General features: G+C 39.5%; 1 protein-coding gene across 4 annotated transcripts in view; it reads right to left on the minus strand.

The window, feature by feature from the left end:
* Positions 1-27324, minus strand: part of FNBP1 (formin binding protein 1) — a 106559-nt gene that overhangs the window by 48584 nt on the left and 30651 nt on the right. For 3 of the 4 annotated variants that reach the window (XM_080402620.1, XM_080402621.1, XM_080402622.1), the window contains 3 exons: positions 20884-20999; positions 15872-15928; positions 13159-13306 (listed from right to left, as the gene is read on the minus strand). In XM_080402620.1, coding sequence (XP_080258746.1) covers positions 13159-13266 — 108 coding nt within the window. In that variant the 5' untranslated portion in view covers positions 13267-13306; positions 15872-15928; positions 20884-20999. Of the gene's footprint in view, positions 1-13158; positions 13307-15871; positions 15929-20883; positions 21000-23018; positions 23145-23670; positions 23801-27324 lie in introns of those variants that run through there. The other variant, XM_080402619.1, reaches the window with a different exon arrangement.

A 27324-nucleotide genomic window follows, 5' to 3' on the forward strand; every position in this document is an offset into this window, starting at 1 on the left:
CTCTAAATTAAAATTTATCTTTGTTTGGAATTTACCAAGATGCCCTTGATTGGCTCATTTTAACAACTGAAGTTTGTCCTGATTTTCACTCAGACTCAACATAAAACCCTATTCTTCCTAGTTACTGGCTGCATGTGCAAGGCCAGCTGTTCATGTCTCTTGAGAGGTATTCCATTCTTTGGGTCCCTCCAGAAATCCTCCTCTCCCATGCACAAGTGCAAACAGTAACGTGTTGCAAAAGTTTTAAATGTGGGATGTCCACTACATACTGAATTACAAGGAAATTCTCGTGACACGCCTTTTGGAGCAAGACTCTTAATTGCAGTTGGTTTAAATAACCTTTCTTGGCCCTTACAGAATGCTCTTTGTCAGAGAATAATACGCTTTAGATATTGCCCCCTATATTGCCTCACTTTTCCTCAGGATAAGCAATTCATTCAAGATCACTGCATAAGTCAATGACCCAGCTCTAAATAGAAAAGTTAATGCAGCCCGCAACTGACTACTAGAACCAGTGACTCCTTTTAAAAACCACCTTGTAAGAGAAAGAAATACAGCAAACTACAAACAGGAAGAGAAATGCCATTCTGCTATGTTATTTACTGGCAATTAGGATGTTTTACTTGAATACAGGTATGGTTTCACACAGTAAACTTGAAAAAATTAAGGTCTGATATTGCCAGATAATCCTACTGCAACTCACTAGAATGCATGCATTCTCAGTCCCACGCATTATCAGACATTAGATATATCTTAAGCAATATCAACAATTGTTAGGGTAGAAAAACTCCAACTTCAGAACAGTAGTGTGCCACTAAATGCCGAAGTTAGAAAAAGGTGCCTGCAAACTCTTTATAATTGGCAGCTACTTGGTTTCCTGCATCTTCCACTACAGCGACTGTTATCTTCCTCTGTCAGAGGCAGGTTTCTGGAGCAAACATGCTACTGACATTTCCTAGCTGCCTTTCTGGCTCCACCAGACATACCAGTAATAAGCCCCAAAACCGCAATTCTATGTCACGCCACATGCAATAGACTTTTATTGCCTTCAAAATCACGACAACTTTCAACTTGTCTGCAAGAACAGAACACCACAGTATCCCAAGTGCTCTGGATACTATTACCTGTAGTCCCAGACACTGACTGTTAAGGAGGGATGCTCACCTACAGTTGAACACAGGGGCACTCTAACTTTCTGAATAGTTATCATCTCTGCATAAAAATTCTCAAAGCAAGGAACAGAGGCACGTCAGTAATGCTTTTAATCCTGGGCACGTGCCATGCACAACTCTGGCTCTACTCCTGCCAACTGAGGAGGGAGTGGGGGCAGCAGCCGGGCCATGGAAGGGAGCACAGCTGACAAGCCTGGCACTGCTGCGGCTGGGGAAAGACACCTTTTGCCATGAGCTCTGATGGTACTTGTGCAGGTCAGAACCCTGCCTACTGTGCTAGGCTTCTCCAAAAACTCAGTCACCATATTATGACATTAAAAAAACCCAGACATAACTGTAAAACTGCTGAGTGGTGGGGAAAGGGTCCAAAGGCAATTTCTCTTCCTTCTGTAGATCCTCATTTCCTTTCAGCTCTGTCACAGACACCGTGTCTTCCCTGCCAGGAGCTCTGAAACACCCCTCATTTCAGGCTTGCTTTTGTAATTACAGTATAGGGAAACAGTCCCAAGGAGCAACAAAAATAGTCCCAAGGAACAATTTAACACTACATTTTTCAATATTTTACTAATGAGCAAGGAATCTGTGAAAGTCTTTTAACAGTGAAGCTAAGAGTAAAATTACTTGGCTGCCTTCATACTGCATTTCCTGCCTCCACCAGCCTCTGCTTGTGTGCTCCCTCTTCACTGGCTCCCACTTTGCTGAGTGTAGGAAATGACTTGATTTGGGAACAGCTGGCCTGCATGAAACCTCACACTGTCAATGACCCATAAACCTTAGGAAAACCAACATGCCAGGTTAATTCAACAGAACACAATTGTACATAGGGCTGAAGGATGAACTCAGAATCAAAAGCATAGTAGGTAACAGGGCCACTCTGAGATCATATTTTTAAACCACTTAAAAACTACATTATTGATTAATTACAATTTTGAACAAGCCATCCCTGTTATTTCTAAATTTGGTTTCTCTGTAAAATAAAGTCTACAAGATGCTGGGAGTACAAACCAGAGAAGCAGTAAGCCTGAGCCACATAGCTGCATCTTGTTCAGATTTTGCTACATTTTGCCTATTTTTTTCAAAAGCTAATTTACAGAAACAGAGCACGGAGATGTAAAATGGGCGTTATTGAGGATTATTAAACAGTGAAACAAAGGAACCAGTGTCAAGTGACAGTCTGGTAAATACAGGTATATCACATTGCAATGTTGCCTTTTTCAGTTCAACCATTTTCTAAATACATTTAAAGCCCCCAATTCTTGTGGTGTTATCACATATATATCCTTGTTATCAGAGATAAAGCTACACATGTTAACAGATTTGAGAGCTTTTCTGCTTTTGCAAATCTTTTGCCCTCAAAGGATGACTTTTGCCTTCCAAAAATGAATTTTTATATAAAGCAACTACGTGGGACCTTTCAACTACCTGTATTTCTTCACTGCCCTCATTTTATGGGTAAGAGAACTGAGACAGTATGGTTAAGTGATCTGCTTAAAGTCATACAGGAAGCCTCCAGTTTCCTCAAACTCTGTACTAGCTTCCACTTCCTTAAACTAATTTCCTTTAATTTATAGTCTTCTTAAACAGCAAATGTCTTTTAGCTCCCCCACCACCAAGATATAAATATAACCTTAAGATCAACTCTTCCTTCATAAGGTTTCAAGATACAACTTCTAATTTAAAGATTTTTTTTTTAATCAAATGAAATAATTGGTTCTTCTACACCTGATGATTCAGCAAATGGATACACGACAAATTATTTCGCAAATCATATGGAAAACTACCATCCTTAGTCACACACATTATAGCAGCATGTGGTGATTTTTAGAGTACTTGATACAATATACAATATTACTTGTCCCCCCTCAAATGCCTAAACTAATGCACACTAATCAGGCTTTCTATGTAAAAAACTCAAGATTACAAGCAAGATACTGAATTCATGACTTGCACTTCAAGTGTGCCAGTAAGACATCTGCAGTGGCAGCACTGGTTGTACACAAGCCATGATTTTCTCCAGACTTTTTCGCTATAGCCACAGCATTGGAAGCACACATTAAAAACGTGGCAAAGTGAAAGTTTTGGTTTTATTACTGTTCATTACTCGACCTCCCTGAATCACCTTTTAATTTATACCTTGGCACCTTAGGCTAGCCATTACCATACCAACTTCAAGACTTCCCTGAAAAATATCTTATCTAAGCATCAGACCTACTAAAGAGCTTGAAATATAGCAGCATTACCAAAACTCAAACCATACTGGCTACGTGACCACAACTGTATTTTTTCCTGTGTGTTAAAGCAAATGCAGTTACTATGTCATAGGGTGCTCTGATGAATCCATAATTGACCATGTCTCCATCCATTCTGTGCTCACAGGGTAAGACTCAATAATCTATATTTTAGGTGATCTCACAAGAGGTGTTAAGATTTAAGAGATTTTCAGCACAGTATTAAGTTGCTTATATGAAGACTGTGGATTAGATCAACTTTTTAAAAAGCTTTCAAGATATTCTACAAACTCCCAGCTCCATGAATACTCAGCTACAGTAAAGGAATAAGAGTTTTAGGAAGTGCAGGAAATCCACATAAAGACACACTGTACGCGTGAGTTTTTTCCTTTTAAAAACAAATCATCGCAACTGGTATGTTCTCCTCATTACCATGCTGACTGTGTTTTTAACAGCTGCAGAGAAATCGTGGCTGTCCCCTAATCAAAGACAAAACCCTCATTGACTTTTGTTAGGCTCAGTTTTCACCCATGTTGATCAAAACACTGGGAGCAGCGAGCAAGCTACTTACAGTACAGCACCTGTTACTGCCAACACTGTTACAGTAAGTAGCAGTGGGATATTTTTGCAAAACTTTCTTGGTATGCAGAGGGATTACACAGCCACAGAGCTCACAGAGCAAACAACAAAAGCTTGTTAGAAGATGGCTCTCATCTTTCTGGCATTTTCAGAGGAGCAGTAGAAAAGCAAGGTGTAGTTAAAAGCATCTTATGAAAGACTGGACAGTCCAGTAGTTTTTCTGAGGAATACCTAGGTAATTTTAAATGAAAGAATTGCCTGAAACATAGACAACCAGCATGACAACAGGTCTGCTTACGCTGTATCAAAAACTGACCATGCAAAGCATTTTAAGAAAGGCTGTAACAAGACACCCTTGTTTTTCTTAAGGAAGTAAACAGCAATTGATTACATGGTTAAATTTAAGATTTGCACATCTGTGGTGTCTTTATATTTGAAATAGTCAGAAAAATAATCTTAGTTAATTTAGATGTATAGCATATGGTTCGAAAGACAACATCCTATTCAACGTTTTTCAAAAAAAGATATATGACAAGGCTGCTTCATTCTCTTTTCTGTTTTCAAACTAGGTAAAACACTGAAGAGTGACAACTGACTTCTGCAACCAGCATTCTGTGCTCTTATTGACAGTCAATATAAGCACAGTCCTAACAATGTAGTACTTCCTCCTCCAATTCAAACTCTTATCTCCATTTTTGTACAACTGATTCCTAAAATGGCCAGTGATTAGAATCATAGGATCATTTAGGTTGGAAAAGACCTTTAAGATCATCAAGTCCAACCATTAACCCAGCACTGCCGAGTCCACCACTAAACCATATCCCTAAGCAACACATCTACATGTCTTTTAAGTACCTCCACCACTTCCCTGGGCAGTCTGTTGCAATGCTTGATAACCCTTTCGGCAAATAAATTTGTCCTAATATCCAATATAAACCTCCCCTGGTGCAATTTGAGGACATTTCCTCTTGTTCTATCACTTGATACTTGGAGGAAGAGACCAACATCCACCTTGCTAGAGAACATTTTTTTTTTCCACAACTTTCTCAGCTCAGTTTGCAAAAAGCTGTGTCAAGTGTTTTCCTTTTCATGGCTGCAAAGACAGGAAACAGTCTTCTCAAAAGAAATGTTTGTTTCCAAGAATAGCAACATGTTCTTGAGGTCTTACCACTCGCATTTGTAATAGGAGTTGCATAGGGTAGTCCTGTGAACATTGATGTGAAACACCTGATTATCCTCACACATACTCATCAGCTAGTTCTTAATATTGTGGCATAACCCTGTTCTCCTTTGCAACCTTCCATATGAATGTTATTCTTAACATGTGCCTATCAACTACATCAAACCTGAAACAGGTGATATGAATATCTGATCAAAGTTATGTTAATTTAACTTTGTCTCCTCTTGAAGCGGTGCGTTCCAAAGGAATTCCAGCTGCAGAATGCTCAGACCAAAGTTTCTTAGGGCTTCAAAGATCAGATTAGCTCAGCTGCACAAGACAACCAGAACTAGCTGCTTATATCTACTGGGAGATATGACAACAGAATCATGGTGATTAGTATAAACCTAAAAGTCACTGTGGCAGTAATATTTATGGTAACTTGCTGCTTCATGCTACATATGACAGATTAAGTCCTTATACTGGTAATCATAACTCAGAACTTCTTCTCAGGCACAGAGACAACCATGCATTGTGCTCCTCTCAGCAGAGCAGCACTACGCTCCTACAGCTTCGCTAAACAACCCCATGGCAGCAAAGCTACAGGGATCCTCAAAGGCATTCTGTGCCACAGGCCAACTCTTTGAGCAGTCCGGCTGAACCATCTGGCTTCACAGCAGCAGGCCAGAAGGCCTCAAATTCAGTGAGCACAAACACAGGTATGACAGGTTGTTTGGAGATCAGGTACCCCACTCTCACATTCATCCTTGGGGGCTAATCATATCCCTAAAAGCCCAGCTGTGCCAGAGTGCTCTGTGAGACCAAACCTATAGGCTTTTCAAAGGGACATCCAACATTACTACTGAAAACTAAGGTATGAATAAAAGATGTTTGTGCTTTTAAATCCTTCAATGAGAATAAAGGAGCACAATACTCTAGCTCCCACCTCTTCTATTTCGCAGTCTTGTCACAACGCTTCTCTTCCACTGATCCACAACCAAGAGATGTCATCTCAAAAGAAAGTCTCCTCCCTCCACAGAAGCGGTCTGTAGCAGTCCCATACAACTCTTGCAGTGATAAGAAAACTGGCAGATGTACAAGTTAATGCCTCAACAGGCAAAGAAATACTTATTTCTTTAAAGAGATGCAACCTTTTAGCTGTTTCCATACAGCCTTCATGTATACATATACCCACACATGAGCATCAAGGCCTGCATCAGACAGGTAAAATATTGAATGTTATCTAAAACACCAACTACACATGCCCACACACATCATGTACATTAGACCCTAGATAAACAGCATCTGCCCACAGTTAAGGTATGCTCTACTAGAATGGCTCTATTGTTGCTCATTTGTTTTAGGCCAGTCTCTGTGTCTATCTTGATAAAGCACAAAGGATAAAATACACTGTCCTGGTTTTGGCTGGGATAGAGTCATCATCTTAGTAGCTAGTACAGTGCGGTGTTTTGGTGATGTGAACAATGCTGGCAATGCACTGATGTTTCTAGTTGTTGCTAGGTAATGTTTATACAGTTTCTCAGGCCTTGCCAGTGAGAAGGCTGGAGGTGCACAAGGAATTCAGATGGGACACAGCCAGGGCAGCTGACTGAATTAGCCAAAGTGCCACTCCATACCATGGGACATCATGCTTGGTATATAAACGGGGGGGGGGGGGGGGGGGGGGGGGGGCACGGCGGGGGCATATGTGCGAATGTTGGCCAGGGCCTACGGATCATTGCTTGGGGACTGGCTGGGAATTGGTCAGCAGCTGGAAACAGTTGTACTGTGCATCACTTTTTCCTTTCTCCCTTTCCCTCTGAATTTTATTCTTTCCCCCCACCCTTTCATTATAACTGTTATTGTCATTGTTATTATTATTTCCCTTTTTTATTCAGTTTCAATTATTAATTGGTCTTATCTCAACCCTCAAAGTTTCACGTTCCTTTCTGATTCTTTTCCCCATCCCTCCAGGTGAGGAGGGAGTGAGTGAGCAGCTGCATAGTGCTTGGTTGCTGGCCGGGGTTAAACCTCAACCAGTCCTTTTTGGTGCCCAACATGGGGCACAAAGGGTTGAGATAACAGGTCTAATCAGACTGTGTTACAATAAAATTGTTGTTAGTGTTCATTGTATTGGATTAATACACATTAAACTATGACACACACACAGAGCTGATGCTCAGTCTCTCTGGCCCTTAGGTGGGCTGCAGTCATGCACCAAGCAGGAAATGGTACTCCTCTCTCTAACATGTTGTTGCTCTGCAGTGCAATATTCAGGCTAATTCACAGGAAAGGTAACTACATTTGCTTGTAACCGTATTTTGTTTCCCAATCAGAATCCTTAAATTGGCTTCTGTTTAACTACATTATTTGAACTATTACTTCATAGTTCAATGTACCCATTTCAAGACTGGGAAGAGCAGGATATTACATCCAGCGGTCTCAACTTCAATCCTGCTAAATCCAAAGTTCACATTAATAATAATTTCCCATCCATCTGAAAGGTATAGTTTTTCCACACAAAAATAATTTTAGAAGCTTCTGTAAATAAGCATTTGCTTTTTCCACCCCAGAACAGTTCTTCACAGCATGATTAGAGGATACATACAAATATTTAACAGTTTCATTAATGTGCCATAGTTCAAGGAAAACTAAGAAAAGCTCAGTAAGAATATAGAGAATTTATTATGATCTTTCATAAACAATTTTCTGCCTTCTTTGATTTCTTATAACTACTACTTCACACGCTATTGGCACAATTTAGCTTAAAATACAGCTGAAATATCTTGTAAGAAAGAGTGGATGAATACAGAGTTGGATCGTTGTGCAGTGTATGTTGTGCTCAAGAAAAAATCCCCCATAAATGCCCAGAGTTCTCCTTCTGCTCATAAATTGTTCCTGCAAAGCTTCTACCTGGCAACATAAGTATTTATTAATGTTCAATTTTTATACCCTTACACTTAGATTAAAATTGAATACTTTTAACTCCATTCATGGGGCAGTAAGCTAGGAGTGGGTTAGTCACAGAACAAGAGCTGGGGAAAAGCTAGTTTGGATCTCATCATTCTGAAGTTTGAAGTTCAGCAAGTCGCTTCCTTTCACTGTCTCTCTTTTCCTCTTCCTACTACCCATTTTGCCACTAGTTTGCCATTTCTGGAAGGCAACCATGTCTCATTGTTCCTCTGCCACACAAAGCACAGCTGTGCTCCAAAAATACGGAGACCTTGAGGCAAAAATGCAACATGGAAAAAAATCCATTGTGCACTTGACAGGGTCATGTTCTGCCATCCTATCTCAGACTTGCATGATGCATTATGCTGTGAAGAAATCCAGTTGAAAACCACAGGACTATTTGCAGAACAGAGTACTATTCAGAATGAATGAACATGGCAGAATTCCTCCAATTACTTACTTTTCATCAACACCTCAGAGTCTACAAAAAACAAGAAGTTCTCTGACATGTACACCACCCCCCCCCCCTTATGAATACACACAGGGAGGGCACATGATAAAGAACCAGGCCATTTTTGCCCTCATGGTACCCATAAAGATGCATTCATTCCCTGTTCTCCTTCTATCCCAACACAAAATGGAATGTATTGACATCAGGTAAATTCTCTCCCAACCATAGAATCCCAGTGCTGCACCAAAACTCTTGGCTTCTACTTTACTTTCATGCTTGATTGTATGGAGCCAGCCTACCCACAAGGGGAGATGGAGGCAGAGATGAAAGCAGCAGCAGTAGTAGTAAGAGGGATAGCTCATGACTCCCCAATACATTTTAGTAGAGCTGACATAAGCAACAGCTACACAGAGCAGCTGTTGCCAGAGGAGACCATGAGTCGGACCCAGTTTGTGACCACAGATCTAAATCAGAACTGTCCCAGGAATTAATTCTTGAATTTCTATCCAGACAGACTACAGTATTGAGAGTTTTCCTCAGCCACAGTTTAGAGAATACCTAAACCAAGCTATCCCCTGTGAAGCTTTAATTAAAAAATAAAGACATCTGCAATGCTTGGGCCACACTGGCTACATGTTTGCTCAGAAGTCCTCTTAGGTGTCACCAATAAAAGAGATGGTGACAAAGCAAAAAAACCCCAGTGTGTGTGTATATATATATATATTATTATTTTATTTTTTAAATAGACCAAAGCATGCTGAGTAACCTGGCAGGTGCAGCAATGTGAAGAAGCAGATTCCCCCACCTAAGCAATCAAAATGCTGGCAACCTTTCTCTCATACAAGAATAACTGGTCTGCTTAGGAGCTACTATCAAAAGCATCAACAGTTGCCACGGGTGGAAGTAGAACTCTTGAGTATGTTTCCAGCCTGGAAATGTATTACGTGTTAATGCACATCAAGTAAAATCCAAACAACCCTCTTGACATTACTGGAATCATCTCCTTTTCTTTTGTCACAGAGAAGCAAGATTAAGACCCAATTCTGTCATACTGCAGGGCCTCCAGCTCAACAGACGTGTGCATGTCATGACCCATGCACCTTCCACAGCTACCCCAAAGTAAGGTTTTGATGAAATTGAGGTGGCACAAAGAACATCTGCAGAAGCAAGTTCTTTCCCTAAAATCCTCTGAGAGACAATCCCCCACTGATGTGTGTGGCTTGGTGATGGTGGTCTTCAAACAGTGAAGGAGAATTCAGTCGCATGTATCTGGCCTCAATAACTGCAAAAAGAAGGTGCATGGGACATGACATGCACACACTGTAGAACTGAAATCTCAGCTTTGAAGCAGCTAGCAAGATCCTGGTTTAAAATGTAATTACTCACATTAGAGCACGGACACACCAAGATCAAGAGAATACAAGAAGTTGAAGTGAGGAACTATACTATGAAAGTTTCACTTCACTAGACAGCTGAGAAGAAGTGAAACAGCACGAGGAGTTCTTCCTCTCACATGCACACACACTGTGTGCGAAAAGCAGGCAGGGCATACTAACTTCAGTGACAGTGAGGGCAAAACAACTCATCTGGTACAGTGGTAACATCAATGAGGGTTATCCCATTGAAGAGGAATGCATAATATGACAAAGTTTAACATGACCTTTGTTGCTAGGATATTCAAGTTTCACAAAAAGAGTCTGTTTTTTCTTATCACTTTCTGACGATCAAAACCAGTCATGCAACAAAGCACATCATCTGTAAAAACATAGAGGTAGTGCAGAACTGTCCTAAGCTCCAAACCGGGCCCAAGGAAAGAGGAGATATCTGGCTTTTGAACAGCACTAAACCACTGAATTTGCAAATCATCCCACTTGTCCAATCTGAAGACTGTCCTGCCTTTTTCTGATTAGCTGCTTCTTCCTTTATTTTCACCATTAGCAACTTTCTCATATAGAAAAACATGACATAAGCAGCCATTGAGTACATCTTTCACAGTACTCAAACAAATCCAACATATATAAAAATGGCATGCCAAATGGATTTTATCCAGCATAAAAGCAATGTAAGGCTTTATATACTATCAGATTCTGTGCTGCTTACAGGCTACAGACTTGTACCTACCAAGGAAAAACAAAGAAGTGTTATTTATTATTGTGCAACCCCAATCATCTGCTGGTGTAATCCCACTTTAATCAACAGAGCTAAGTGAGCATGAAAACAGAGTAATGCAGGCATGCATCAGACCCCATGTGTTTAAAGATCATCACCCTCATCCTCCATGACAACTAAATGCAAAATTCCTGTTGCATATGAAAGGGGTTTCCTCTGGAAACAGAAGGTCTTTAGTCTTATATATTTGCTCGACCACTTTCTGCTGTACTTGAATTCATCTTTCACCCATTCATACTTACGACACTTCTTGTGTATATCATTACCATCTTCCAGGTAGGAAATTGCAACAAGAGCAAGGCTGCTTATTTACCTCAGTCATACTGAAATCATTGGGAATTCGTATGGGTTTACAGGTATTTGGACACTTGAATGACTTCATTCAAATTACACAAGACAAGAATGTGGGTCTCCCAATTCCTGTGTGTGGCTCTAGCCCCAGAAGCAACCATCTTTACTTATGGCTTAGAGCAACTTGGTGGACTTAGTAGTGTTGGGTTAATGATCAGACTCTACGATCTTAAGGGTCTTTTCCAACCTAAATGATTCCATGAACTTGTAGCACAGCAGATGATGACATATCAAGCAACAAGAATGAGAACTCCACCAGCAAAGTTTCTGGAAATACCAAGTCAAATCACAAAAGGTTTTGCAGAGCATCAGCCCTCTGCAGTATTTACACAACAGCTACCTTCTCCTCCTGCAGACCAGCATGACTGATGCATTAGTGTTTGATGGTATGGAGTAAGACAGGTGATGTATGAAAGATGCCTGGAGGCGGAAGCAGTGTTCTTTTCAACACCATTTGCTCAGAAATCAGAAATCTACAGGAATCAGACGATGATTTGTAATTCATATAGCTTATATTCATGTCAAGAACATAACACAACCATGACTGACAACTCTTCTGTTAAAGAATTATTAGCAACAGCAAGTAAATACACTGTCAGTTGGTTTTCTGCTGTTCCCATGATGTTATTACTCAACCAATATTAAATGAATTTTCCTGTCATTCACCTATTATTTGAGCTATATTTACCATAGAAGTCTACAAAAACAAAAACCTTATAGTTACTACTCACATTCTTTACAAGAAAGATAGCAAGTCCTCTCTCTTTTTGTGCCTAAAATGTCTAATAGACATTTCAATCACCTTATACGTCCATATAATTGAAAAATCAGGTAAATACATTAGAAGTAACAGAAAAATGTCACACTAGAATGCTTCCTTTTTTTTTTGCTTTGCTTAATGTACAGACTCCCTGCTGAATAGAAGGTCATAGAAGTGGCTGAGAAAACATTCTAATCACAGCTATATGTAAAATATCCTTTCATATCACTGCCAAAGTATGTTGGTGAAAGATTATACACCATTCTGCAAATTAAAGTTATGTCTATACGTTACCTTCCTCTGCTAACAGTCCTAGAACCCCAGACTTTCTGCTAACAGTCCTAGAACCCCAGACTTTCTGCTAACAGTCCTAGAACCCCAGACTTTGGAAAAGATGGTAATTTCGAGGACTCTGGTCCTGCACAGCGCTTTGACCCATGCTTATTTAGTGGGACTACCGATAAACAGATAAGTTTTGCTGGACTGAGCAAGAGTAGTTCTACAATTTCTGTAATGGATCAACAGTCCAGAAATGAAATCTAGTGAGTGCCTTCATACTACTTTGCCTTGTTGCACTTCTCTTAGTAATTTAATACCTGTGTTAACAGTATTTCTAACAATAACACTTCGAATGACTATTTTATGCCCACTTATCCCAGGGACAAAAGGGTTCAAGGCAAGGAAGAAAAATCACATATCAATTATATGCCTTTCAGAGCTAATGACATGCAAATTAATTAGCTTTGAACATTTACTGTAGCAGGCACAAGTTCCTAAACTGATAGCTGAAATACAGTAGTAAAAAAAGCTCCTAATTCCACCAGTCTTGAAGAATAACAGGTTGAAAAACTAGATTCCCCACTATCACAAAACAAGACAGACACCCTATTTCTCATAGACTCGTTTTTAAGAAAGTTCCGATGATGAGATCTGGCTGAGAAGCAGGAAAATACGAACCAAGATCCTAATAATTCTTTCAATCAGTCTGAGTAATACAGTTTTTCCTCTTTTTCAGGCTTTACACAGTGCTGCTGGAGTCTTCCCTAAACGAGCTTTTGGCTAACGGAACCTTAAGCACAGATGGGTCTCTGACCTTATTTAGCAGGGATTCTCCTGAAGGCATTGCTGTCTGTTTTTATAACATTTGATACAAATGGTTCAGTGACTTGGCCAGGGCACGTAACCCACTTTTTTTAATGCTTAGTTTTTTAGAAAAGCTCATGTAAAATCATGTAAAAAAAAAAACGTAAAATCAATTTTACTTAACATTGAACTCCCTACCACTAATTATGTCTTAAGTAGCAAATAATTGTGAATAATAAAAAATAATCAGTTACCGATTTCCTCTCTTGTTTCAGCTCCTGCACATAGCGTGTTAACTCTCCAGTGATAAGAGAGGTCATGTTCTCTGAAATGACCTCATGCTGTCCAGCATAGTCATTCATTTCATTTAGAGTTGCTAGGAAGGCTCTAGTTGATGTGTACCTGCAGAGGACAAAAACGCATTTTGCTTTTAGTCCCTTTCTTTTCAGAAAGACACACTGCAAAAGGGAGGTTGTATACTTCTTAAGCATTTCGTATTGCTACATGAGACTGAATATGGGATTAGCACAGATTCACTTGAAGGAATTTCTCAAAAGGAAGCCTATTCCACACACTTGACAGTTGTCTGATAAATTTGTCTCAATTTAGACAGTTTGACATTGGCTCTTAAAATAATCACAGTTTTAGAGTGCCAGGGTTTCTTTTATCAGCACAGCTCTGGAACTTTGCTATTCTAATTTCTATTCACCAAAACATTTCTGGTTATAGTCTTTTAAGTCATACAATTCAGTGCACAGAGTCATCAGTATACCCTACCTGGCAAAATCTTGTCTAAGCAACCAAATTTTTGGATAGCATAGTGCAGAAAAGAAAACTTTTTATACATTAAGTTTGATTTAAACCAGCTACTATAAAGTTTTCAAAGAGGTAGTGAGTTTACTAACCAAGTGTTCACTGTCAACCCATATGTTTAGCACCTTCCATGGCAAAGATTATTTTTCACATAAAATAATCTCCTATACAACAACCCTTGCATTATTAAAAGGAAGAAAAAACATCTGTGCACGCAATTTTAAACCAGCAGATTATGTTACTAGCCTGTTCAGCACAGCCAGCTGTGGTATTGAAATGCAGCTCTGTTGGTGCTGTGCTGGTCAGCTGGAAAACAGCAGCTTTGAAGCACTGCACTTGTACACACTCGAAAAACTATTAATATTAAATGGCAGCAGTCTGCACTGACAACATCACCTAAAGGTGAAAAAGCAAAGCAAAGGGGGAGAGATTTAGAGGAAATAGAGGTGAATGGTACATTACAAGTAAGAATGAAAAAGGCATCAGAGAAAAAACAGAAAAAAAACCACACTAAAAAGATTAAAAATAATAGTCCAGTACAAGCAGCCACATTCACAGTCAAGCTGTGGTGCCTTGAGACAAATCCCAGCTACAGAAGACAGGGGATCAAAGCCACAGAACTACAGGCTGACAATAAGCTTGAGAATAGATCATTTTTAGACAGGCTGTCTCACAGCAGCATCCAAGGCACCTAAAGGTCACACGTCTACAAACAATGTCTAGGGATTTGTCATGAGGAAGCTATATTGAGGTGAACACTATATTTAAAAGGGCAAAGGATACACAGGAACTTCTGTGTCATATCAACATGAATCATTCAACTCCAACATCCTTTTCTAGCAATAAAAGATGTGTCAAAAACCACTGTAGTACTCATTTATTGTGTAGCTACCCAAAGGCAGATTTATTCCTAATCCTGGGTACAGACTAAAACAGCTGATGTGCCTGTAACGTAAGCATCCTTGTGTAAATATCAGTATCTCAGAAAACAATGGCATAAATGATTCCCAAACTTCACTGAAAATAAATAAAAAAAAGGCTGTTATCTCTGTTAATACAAGCCACTAGACTAGCTGTATACAACAGCTTGAAGGTCTGACCCAAAAAATCTAAATTAATATAATCATACATTTGGACCAATATCTAAACTCATTTGCAATGTTTCAAATTTCAAGGTCAAGGATTTGAATCTGCTTCTGGGCTCTACAGAGGCAGGGCAACTTCCTGGAATACAAGGCTGCAGGGTCAGACTCTGCGATGGCTTTGTTCAAAGCCGATGCATTGCAAAACACCGACACTAAGAAACTCCAAAGTTAGGGTGCTCTAAGGAAAAACATTCTTGCTCTGGCTTATAGCCTGTCTGTTGTAAAGCTCCTCCTCCAAGAAGTTCTCTTTAAGGAACATCTTTAACCTCATCAAGGACAGGAATGTTCTTAATGACACACGGTCCATCATCACCTGTATCCATGTCCACAGCATCACCCAGGAAGAAGCTGTGCTTTGATGCTGCAGTCATTATCTACGAGCAATACATTAGTCCCTTGCCACCAGGGAGACACAGTCTGAACATGTGAATCAACAGCAGGCAGCTGAGGCCACACAACACCCTTCAACAGCAACAACTTGTACCTCAGTCCATCCCAGGATACTGGGAGTACAAACTCCATTCTTCACCTTACTCTTCAAGAAGAGCTGGTTTCTCTGTGGTGTTATAACATTATCCTTTTAGTAAGTTACTAATCTGTGCTGTCAGTCCATGTGAGTAATTTAATACTTACACAGACTGCTTAAATTTCATGCCAAAATTAACAACTGTTTCTGTTCCTGCTAAAAGCAGTTAAGAGTTTGGTCATTCACTTCAAAGAGACAGGATCATACATACAGTCTGGACTAAAGTTTTTATGGTACATGAAAAAAACCCAAAACAAAAACCTCCAAATCAGGTCATAACATATCAAGGGAACCGAGTAGTTACAGACCAAATCCAAACTTTGAAAATCCACTCCTTAGCATCTACTATGTAAGCCTGTTTCTACATCTATGATTTCTGTACTCTAAAATTTTTGGTTTACAAACCAAATTGTAGTTGGTAAGCCAAACTTTTTTCCTTCCTCAATCAATGCATGCTCACCCAGGAGTGGATCATGAACATACCTGTATTCTTCCTCCTCTTTGGAGTTCTTTTTCGGTTGGTATTTCTTTGAAAGATTCCTAAAATAAAAAACATATATATGTGTGATTAAATTTTAATCTTCCTTTAAGTTAATTGGATAATTTTTGCATGCACACACATTCTGTGGGGCTTCTTTTTATTTACAGTGATCAGACACCTTTTTAGAAGTATGGTTGGAATTAGGCTTTCATTGTGTTGTACTAGCACTCAACAAACGCGCCGTACAGTGCTTCAGTCTCTTTAACTGCAATAAAGTAGCAGATCCTGAACCCAAGAAGTTCCTAAGTTAAGGTCAAGTCAATACACCCAAGTTCTTGTTCTCCTTCACCTGATGGAAAAGAGAGACCCTTATTCAGTAAAAACACTGGGCCTTAGATACAGACAGGCTTTACAAACTCCAGCCAGCAGAAGGTGCTACCCCATATTCAAAGGTCAGCTAGCCCTTTAATATTTGATTTGCTGCAGCGACACTCATGGCCAGGCAGATTTGCCTGCCTTTAGCAGGCTGCTTCCAAGGAAAGAAAAGTCTTCATAAAGCTGTGGGAAGCTGCATGCGATGACAAAAGGGGAATCATTTTATGATTATCATCTGATGCTGGGAGAAACGTGAAATTTTATTAGCCCAATTAGCACAGATGATTGCATCTCTCATTACTCCACATCCAACTAATGATTCCATTTTAAAACATTGATAGTCTTCAAGTGATCAGATCTTGAATATGAAATCTGAACTGTTTGGACATTTGACAGTTATTATATAGCTTTCATTGTTTTGAAAGCATTGACTGCAAGCCCCTAGCCAGCAGCAAACCAGGGGTTTGATGAATGCGGGCTGTCCACCTGAGACTCAACACACCTTGCGGATACTTAGAAGTTCAGCACTACAATGCACATTGCACTGTACATAATACACCACCATGCATCCCTCAAACAATGCAAACCAGAGAGCCAACAAATCTTACTTAGCAATTTTAAGACCTTTTCAGCGCTGCAGTACTGGAATTTCCTCTACTTTAAACTCAACCATATTACTATAGGCCTTCTGACCAGCCTCTGTTATCCTACTGAGAAATGGAAGCTATTTGTTTTAGCTCTACGAGGTTGTTTCAGTGATTAAAAATAACATACAAGTGGTATTGATGGAATCATTGTCCAAAGGACTACCAAGTTTCATTGACCTATCTGTGCCAAACTCTTTGGAGACCTCTTAGAACGCATCCAGTCAAAAAGAAACTGCTTTTTCAGAGGTGTAACCCACTCCCTGCTGCATGCTGGGTTTACTGCTCACTGGGAGATAGCAGGGCCTCTTGACTCACATTTGTTATTCCTTCTGTTCTCCTTAAGGAATTAAGGAGCATCTGCCCAAACAGAGTAGTAGCCAGAAACCTTGCAGATTTGCACAAACATGTGTTTCTCAAAATGTAAGTATCTCTACTGGAAGGGATTCAAATGAGCATCTCCTTGCCAGTCTCAGCCTTCTCTGAAAAGAGCATGCTCTGAAACAATGAACTTCTCTCTACTTTCGCATTCAGCAGTTTCAACCAAAGAATACCAGCATGAGAAGAATTCTGCAAACTGTTCCGCATGATTACAGAAAGTCTTAGAGCACTCTTCATATGCCATAGGAATGCCTCCTCCACACACCTGCTTAAAGAGGAAAGGAAAAACTACAAGAAAACATACACAAAAGACTGCACTGAAAAGGCATTTTCACACACACTCAAAACACACATCTCCTTGCACTGTCAAGCTGCCCAGTTAGTTTGGACATACACAGCTGTCTTCTCGTGAATCTTTGAAGCTGTAGAAATGCTAAGAAGCTGGGGCCAGAAAAGCCCTGACAGCATGCTTTCACAGAAAAAGTATTCTGAAAGCACATAACAAGAATTAGCATCTGGGCTAAACACTGTATTATTGTATATGAACTTTATAAAACACATACAATATAGTGTCTATATATTTGAGCTCATAAGATTCCCTCCCCCCCCTTTAAAAAAAAACACCAAACCAAACACACCACCAAAAAACAAAAAAAAAAACCCAACAAAACAAAAAACAAAAATGTAGGGTTTTACCGAGGACACAAACGAAAAAACCAGAAGTGATACAGTATTGCTAAAGTTCAGCATTGCAATCATGCAGCGCCATGACCAGAACACCAGCACTTCCCAGGTTCAAGCTCACAAAGCAATGACACTTCCAGAGCTGACAGTGATTAAAGAGGAGCTAACACAGAAGAGCAAAGACTAGCAGTAAAACAGCAGTTCCAGGAAGATGCTGTGCTAGCCTGCACACCTCCCTCCAATTCAAGTTTCTCTTTGCCTTTCACTCTGCATCATTTTTTCTGCCCTTTCAGCTTGTTTCTCTGCTCCCTTATTTTCACTTCTTTGACATCTTGCTCTTTCACATTTATCATCCATTAGAGGTTGGTCTTCCTCAAGACTATCTACCCATCACCATATTAGGCAAGACTTTTGACACACTTCGTAATTCTCAGTGTGTACGCTTTAAGTAGAGTCTAGGGAAGGAGGACAACAAAACACTTCAGCATTCAGAGCATGTCAACATACAATGGAAGTTCAAAACAAACATGGTAACCAGTGAACACTCTTAGCATAGTTTCTGCATCCCTTCCTTCCCAGCCTAGTTTAATGACTCAACAATTATAACATAAACCAATCATGTAAAATCTGAACTGGACTCTCAAACCAGGACTGATTATAAAGGGTACAAGCAGGACTCTAACAGTGCAGGCACAACGTGTATGGTGTGGCACACTGTGGAGTTTCTTCCACTGGTATAAACAGGTAAGTTCGATGCATCCTGCAAGTATGTAGATTAACTTAAGACTTTTAAACCAAAATATTACAGAGATATCTGTAGAATTATAAAGAGGAAGGAAAGAAATGTTTCTAAATAGAAGCCAATTAAACTTCAACAGATGACCAGGCTGAGATGCAGATAGAGAGGAAGAACAGCTAGCTAGGGAGCCCAGAGACCAAGCAGAGAATATGTTTCACAAAAGAAAGTAAAATTCATTAACTTTACTTACACTATAAGTAAAACTTGAGTTAAATCCACAGGAGTATTTTGTGTTAACTTGTTCCTTTTTAATAGTAAATCTGCATGTTATGACATGCAACGATATTGTACAGCCCTTTTACACCAAATGGATGTGATAAAAGAGGTATGCACCAGGCTTGAGGAGACTTACTAAAAGCAGATGCACGATTTATTGTCTGGTTTTGATTTGTGGGTTGTGTGTTTTGTTGGTTGGTTTTTTTTTTATGTCCAACACTGTTTTATCTCAATATTTGACAAGTCTACATTTTTGTTTTTTTCTTTTATACCTCTAACTTCTTAAACGACCCCACACAGCACTGCATAAATTGACCAAGTTTGTTTTGGAAGCCTAGGACAGAATAAGAAATAAAATCTAGGAGTTCAGAGTTTCTAGATAGTCACAAGTAAAACTACGTCCCACTTTCCTTCAACACTTTGTTTGTGCGTTTATTTTCATAATTATGCTCTTCATATCTGAAAAGAAATTCAGCGAGTCTAGTGTGCTAATCTTCCTAAGATCAGCCTGCTCACACAGACACCCTGCTGGGGTTTCCCGGTCCAGTCATACCCTCTTTTTCCCCCATCTCATTTTGCCTCTCTAATACAATCTTTTCTCATCTTCATAGGATGTGAGCAATTTGTTACTGCAGAAGTCATTTTCCATTTCCTGCTTCTCTGTATCAGAAACCTTGGGGAATTCTTGTGGCATTCCCCTGAGAAAGCACATAACCATGAAGACAAGGGTTTTATCAACTACCAGCTCCTTGTAAATGACAGGTCATTGTGCATTGCAAATCCATTCTAACACAAGCATCAGAAATTCTGGGTGATTTTTTTTTTAAATAGACATTGTGCTTTAGCTATATACAGATCAACTAGAACCTCAGATCTCAATCTCTATAAATACTGAGAAGATGGAAAGAGTTCCAATATGTACTATTGTAATGCATACAAAAAAAGTGTGTATTTATTGGAGGGATTAGGAAGGATTACTCCTGCACTCCCCTCCCCACTTAGCTCCACCACCTCCCATTTATCACCCTGGACCCCCAATACTGGCTGCCAACAATACTGTACCACAACCTGTCTCAGCAGCAGCAGGACTGCCTGTGTGTTGTATTCCCTTCTATCCGGTTCACCTCATTTTTTTTCCACCCTAGTGGGAAAGCAGGGTAAGTGCTACTCATTGTGGGAGGGTTCTTAGTACCCCTCCGCCATTGACATTGGATCTGGTCTGGTTGACATTTCTGGGTCTGGTTCACATACACCTGGTCTCCAACTACAATCTGATGGTCAAACCAGACATGCAGAAAGTACCTAGCAGAAATTTCCAGTAATTTAGCTACTTTAGATAAACGCACTGGATCTCTGCTCTCTGTTCAGAAGACAGATTGCAAGAACAGTGGTAACAGTATAAAACTGTCAAAATTCAAATCTCAGGCTGCAACCTGGCTAACTACACAGGTGAATTTTCCTAGGCCTGAGACTGACTTTCTGACCTGCAGTTGCTACAACACATATTCAAAAAGAGCCTGTCTTATGAACAGAAACCCTAAACTTTGCCTTACAACTAATGATCGCTATTCTGCCTAATTCTTAAAACCCTGAAGAATTTTAAGCGCAGCAGTCCTAATTTCATGGAAAATACTGCAATGCTATCCTCAAAGCCTGAGCCATTAATCATGAGTAAGGCCTAGTATGCTACTCAGTCGCTTAACCTTTCTTTTTGCAAAGCATATGTTTTTTAGCAGAGATAATAAAACCGTATCTTAAATGAACTTCAGCTTTCCATTCTCTAAATTAAAGCTATTCTCTAAAAGTCATTATTATAAGCCAAACAAATTACCACCACTGAAACAGTAAACTTTCAGATTATTATAGGCTCTGAACAGATGCAACTCAAAGTCCAGAACTTTACATATCAACTTACCTAAGCTGCTTTGCATAGCTGAGTTCAATCTCAGTTCTTTCTTTTACAAACTTGATGAATTTTTCCAGAACATCAATACCCCATTGCGTATGTTTTTCTAAGTTGTCAAACTGGTCCTGCAATGAATCAAAATAATAGTTTAGTCTCATTGAACATAGAGATAACTAAAAATACTTTCCAAAGTGCATATACCATAAAGAGTTATTAATATTTTCCATAACCACAGTTAGTCATTTTTGTAGCAATACAGGTTTTTCATGTGCAGAAATTTGTCTTTTAGCATGAGACCAATTCAGTAACATTCTTCATTCCTCATTTCTGAATCAGTTCATTTCAGAAATCCTGGCAATTCTTCTGAATAAAATCTAATGTAAGACATACTTTGACAATGGGTAAGAAACAGGTACACTAGCCAGTATTTTATCTTACTCTGAAGAATTAACACAGGTTCCATTAATTTGGGGTCTACTCCTAATTAATAATTCCGATTTATTCTGAAACATATTGATTTAGACTCCAGCTTTGTCAGTGTCATGAACTTAAAATATCATTTAGAACAGCTAACAACTTTTCTACAGAATTACCTCCCCTATAAGCCTGTTTTGCTCTGAATCAGAAGACATGCTAACAAATGATGCAAAAAAAAAAAAAAAAAAAAATCACATCAGCTATGTTTACACTAAGTTTTCTTGTCTACCTCCATTTATATATAGATGCTACATTGTTCTTCAAACATTGTTGCCCTCAAAAACAGTCACACATGTTTTCAATAAAATCTTTTTCAATCAAGAACATTCCACAAGTCAGTATGGGCTTTGCAAATGCCAAAAGAAATTAAGCAACTCTAAATCCAAATCAATTATCCAAGCCAGCTTATTACTATCTGCAGATTTAACCTAAAATTACCTTATCTTTTAAATTTTTATTATTTCAACACCACTCAAATTCCATAATTGTCCATTCCACACAGCCTTTCAGAAGTTAATGTTTCTACAAGACTCAAAAAATAATTTTTAAATTGTTTCTGTAAGTTTTTACTGATACAGCGAATACTTATTCTGACAAAAACAAAGTATAAACATGGTCTTTAATATCAGCCTCACTTACTCTGTGTCAGGTTCCATTATGGTTTACATGGAAAATAGAAAATAAGTTTGTACATCTGCAGTACAAAAGTTAGATTTACAACATTTTCCAAAAAAATTGTACACAGCAATAGATTTAGGTCAAATGCTTAGCTGCCACAGTAAAAGCTTCTGACAGAAGAGATGCTTCTATCTGCCAAAGATTTGGTCTTGTGACTTTCAGTTTGTAAAGCAATCAAATGTTGTCAAAGCAATACAAGCCCACTTCCTTAGCTGCAGAGAGCAGCAGAATAGCAGAAAACTATCACAAAGCCTAGTTTATAAACGTGTTGCTTTTAAGCAAGCACCACTTTCTGCTTTCTTGTATATCTGGCTCTGACTGGTAAGTTAGATCAATATCAGGAAAGATTCGTTCTGCACTGAACAAAATAGTCATGCACACAGAAGCTGCTTCTTGCTAACAAAACTGCTTTTAACTGTATTTTGAAGGGGAGAAACAGAAACTGTGTTAGAGCAGGAAATCTGCTAAATCCTAGCAAGAAGGCAAGTTAAACCAGCAGGTAACAGGCGTGGAATAGGACATGCTGGATTTGTGTAGTTGCTTATTCACTCTGGTTCAGCATACGGTAGTATTTTAAACCAATTCAGCCAAACCAGACTAGGCTTCGATTTAAATTATGTCAGTTTTAGTCAATTAAAGAGGCACTGGAGGCAGAACAGCAAAAGGGCAATAGTATAAAGTTACAAAAATAGTAAAGAACTTTTCAGCCTTTTGCTCCAGAAACTAGGAAGTGGTTAAGGGCAACCGGGGTGGGGGGAAGGGAAGAAAAGAAAAAAAATGTTCAAACTACACAGAGTAAAAGCCTGACTTCTAGCAATATAAACCACCCTTAAACCAACATAACATCATTCACTCAAAGGGATGCATGTATTCTGCAGAAAGGAAAGATATGGACTAAGCCAGTACATATTTGCATATACAGAAATCCTTATTTCAGATAATTTCACAGCTGGGGACAATACAAAGACAACATGAGTAACATCACAGACCTCTCCTTGCCCCAGAGGGCTCTGAGCCGGAAGGAACATAGCGTGCTGTCTGGAGTACGATGCCAGCACAACAAGGCACCTTCTGCTCTGCTTCAAATACACAACCTCTACATCTCTCAGAACATGCTGTTGTCAAGACAGACAGTAGTGCAAACATGGCCTTTTTAAGGTATATGATAAAGAGGTCTTGTAACTATCCCACATCCTCCTCTTGCAGAATTTACATTTAACATAAACACATGCATATACAAATACCCCACAAGGCAGTCCATTACTTGGAAGTTTACACGTATTCACACACGCTCCCAACTTTGAGAAAGGAAATCTCATGGAGGGAAATCCACTCCCTAATCCCTGTAAGCAAATTAAACCACCTTTATCAGATATACCATACTAGTAGCAGGAAACTAACAGCATCCTACTGTAACCCCATCCAAAGAGGAAAGGTCATAGTTTCCCATAGAAAAGAACACCTTACAAGGAGACCCTGCCCTTCAAGATAGTTCAGACTACTGACTGCCCAGAAAGACAGAGCAAGTTCACCCTGGAAAGGGAGTTTCAGCAGTGACTTGTCCAAACCTCTTCCACCACCACCAGCAGCATCCTGACACAATTCTCAGAGCATCATTTAGATCAGAGTACAACTGAAAACCTGAAAATGGCTCCAGGCAGCTGCCTCAGTTTGGTCTGTTATCCCATAGATGGATCTGCTGGACTGCGTCAACAGCCTCACTATGTCAAGTCTGGCAAAAGAAAACTCCATGATGTGCAGTGTGCAAAGGCAAACACACCGCAGCACTGCTGTCAGACCACCTGCATGAAGATGCTAACTTCCTATTTATAACACTAGCAGAGACACTTCTGCACAAAGCTGTAACCAGAAGAACCTCAACCACATAAACTACAAGCACTGACCTCTGCTTCAAGAAGCAAGGCAAGGTGGAATTTAGCTTTCTGCAGACATTGCTAAAGAGAAGAGTTTCTGTCCTTTTCTGGGCATGGAACAGTTTTGGCCCAAGTGTCATTTCACTAAGCAGCCAACACCCCACAACAGTGTGTTACACTGGGGTCATATATTCCATTATTCATTCTCCTTCTTGTGCTCCTTAAGGATAGAAAAAAATGAAAAAGTCAGTAAAATCGGCAACACCATCCCTTGCTGAGCATGAGATTCCGAAAGAAAGGCAGTATACCCAGAGGAACCCAACACAAGTAGTCCTTGTTTCATGGATCTGCTCAGCAAGCTGAAGGTAGGCAAAGGCTGTGTTAAACCTAATGAATCATAGGGATGACAGAGTACATAGAATGCTTTGATCATAAAGCATAACCTTTAACTTATGGAATCCCAAAGTCTGAGGTTACATGCAATCAACACAAAACTAAAACTTCTAAAAAGGAGATTTTTGAGAGTAGTTAACAACAATATAATTGCTTCAAGCAATCAATATTGAAGATATATTTTTAGAAATTTATTTAGTATTTCCAAAGTACATTACAAAAAGGCATTATCACATTAAAAAAACCCTCAACTACTCTGTAGCAAATCTGTTCTAGTTTTAGTACCTTTAGCAATGAGATTTTCACTCTTCTCCATAACGGACTGCCCACCACAAAAGAATTCCCAGCAGCAGACTGCTAAAAGAGTTCTTCAGGAGATGCCCAGTAACCATGTTTCATTTCAGTTTTCACTGAACTCCAGAATCATTGCACAGCTTAACAAAAGCTCCTCATACTAATTAACCCCCCCAAAAAAGATCTCATGAAGGGGGCAGCATCATCAGTAAGTTAGCTAGTACTTTGGCTAACTGAAGCACTTGCAGCACCAGGCATAAGAAGCATCTCATACTCAAACACTAAAACTCAATGGGGATTTTAAAACAGAGATCAATAAACATATCCGTGTCCCGCTGAAGCCAGGAAGAAGTTTGTGGCGAGGGAAGCATCTACCTTACAAAAAGAAGCAAGGGTACAGCTTGTGAGGATTTCTGTCTCAGCTCTGAAGGAACTCTACAACCAGAACTGGTCTAATGAGAGCAGCACATGATTTCAGCACCAAGTGCATCATCCCAGCCAGTAATAGATACAAGTTTAGCAAGTAAAGTGTGCCACTACAGCTGTACAGATTCCATCATCAGCTGGAATATGGCTAAGGTACCTCCATGAGCTGCTGTTTCAGCTTTCAGTTTCAACATACATGCTCTGTTCATTCTTGCAGCCTCCTCACCTTCCCAGTTAGGGGCAACATTAAAAACCAGTAAGTGCCACAAAGCTTTAGCATTCTTCAAGAAAACAAGACAAGAAGCACAATGCAGCGTTCAGTGAGAATAGTCCATCAGACTACAGCAAGGGGGGGGGGGGGGGGGGGGGAAATAAAAGGTCACTTTGCACCTGTTTTCTCTGAAAAACACACACTAAACCATTGTCTAGAAGCATTCACTACTTTCCTCTGGCTCAGAGACTGGTTTACATCTAAGAATACTCGCGCAAAATACCACGCGGACTATGAGTCATGCGTGTTATCACAGCAGGCACCCACCACAGCCTTCACATCATTGTCTATGTCCTTTGGCCTTCCAACCTGCCAGAACCCATGCCCTCCCATTTTCAAGTCCCTATAATTATTGTGATATCAACAAAAGAACAGACTTTTAATTGACAATCAAGATGTGCATGTAATTAAACTACTCATACAGCTGTAACTTATTCCTCTTCATCAGATTCCACTGGTTTCCCAAAGACAGCAATATGTGCCAGCACAGATACTTCATGCCTTCCCCAAGTGATCGAAGAGTTTGAATATACAGCTGACCCAACAGAGCCTCTGCTGCAAGCTCCTTGAAACAAACAGCGCCTTCCCATTTGTTCAGAGCTTAACAACATTCCTGAGCATGCACACAAAAATGAAAGTTCAAAAGAGGGAAGAAGAACTTTAGTCATTAATTTGAACAGGAATTAGATGCCCAAGTACCCAGAATGCTTTGAAAATTTTGTCCTTAAGGCAAAGTTTGTTTCTAACTTAATTTCTGTTTCCAGTCATTCTCTCCCAGTATTTTTAACCGCTACCTAAATAACCTCACATTCATACGTTCTTTCTGAAACTCAGCTGCATGCTTCTTACGCTGACAATGCTTAAAATGGAAATAGTGCTGCCTATTTGCTTCTCCTCATTTTAACAGCTACTTTAGCTGTCAAATCCCCTCACTACTTAAATGTTCTCCTGAAGTTACATTCCCCAGCTATGCAAACTATTTTAGGAAGAAGAAAGTTAGCCATGAAAAAACCCCCAACAAACAAAAGAAAGAAAAGCTTACTTCCCCCATTTCTAATCCACTTAGCATGGAGTACAACCAATTATTGAGCAATAAAGTGTTATTCATGGGGTCTTTGAAGATTGGCTCAGTAAAATACTCCTTTCCCTTTCAAGAGTGCTTCCATCTATTGCAAAATAGTGCAATACAAGGCTCATTCAGATGGGACCTTAATTTGCAACCGAGGGGCTTCAGTATTAACATCTACTGAAATAAAGTGGATGTCTGCCTGCAGAGACTGAGACCATAACTCAAGAGAAGCAGGAGGACAACACTCTCAGGTTGCTGTACTACTTGCATCTGGTAACTGCTTTTCACAAACAGAAAGGCTGATAAAGTGGATGGAGTCCAACTCTACCATAGAGCTAGGCCAGAAGCCCTGGGATTTCTATTTGGTTTCAAGTGTGAACAAAACATTAGCTTCTGGGAGACTTTACCAATTAATTCTGCAATTTTAACAATCGTGTCAAACCTGCTCAGATTACACTTAGGTAGCAGCGTTCACTGTACCAGTAACCAGGCTGGACTGTCACGCTTTCTGCCATTTTCACAGGTAGTGGTGCAGAAGTGCGAAATTCAGAAGAACGCTAATAAAGACTAGTTGAAAATGCAGAAAAAGCCTTTATAATTATTTACATAACTCTAATCCAGCAATATTATAAAAGACCCATGATTTTTAAATGTTAAGAATATTTGAAGACTTTCTACTGCTTCATTCTCTAGGGAGTTTGATTCTACTTCCTCCCAAAATTATTTGTTTATCCACTGTTCTAAAAACCTCTGGTTCATACCTTCTCCTCCCACATTTGATTTTTTTCCTTTTAAATACTCTCACCCATTCCATAGGCAAAAAGGAATTAAAGTGAAGATCAAGAACACATAGTGTTTAAATTCTAAATTATTTTTTTTATTCCATGGTTTAACAACTTCAAATTATAAAAATAATTAACAAGATTATGAGACCTTCATAGGCATGGTTAAGTCCCATATAGCACTAT

This window comes from Falco punctatus (genome assembly GCF_963210335.1).
Source record: "Falco punctatus genome assembly, chromosome: 9".
Taxonomy (NCBI): Eukaryota; Metazoa; Chordata; class Aves; order Falconiformes; family Falconidae; genus Falco; species Falco punctatus.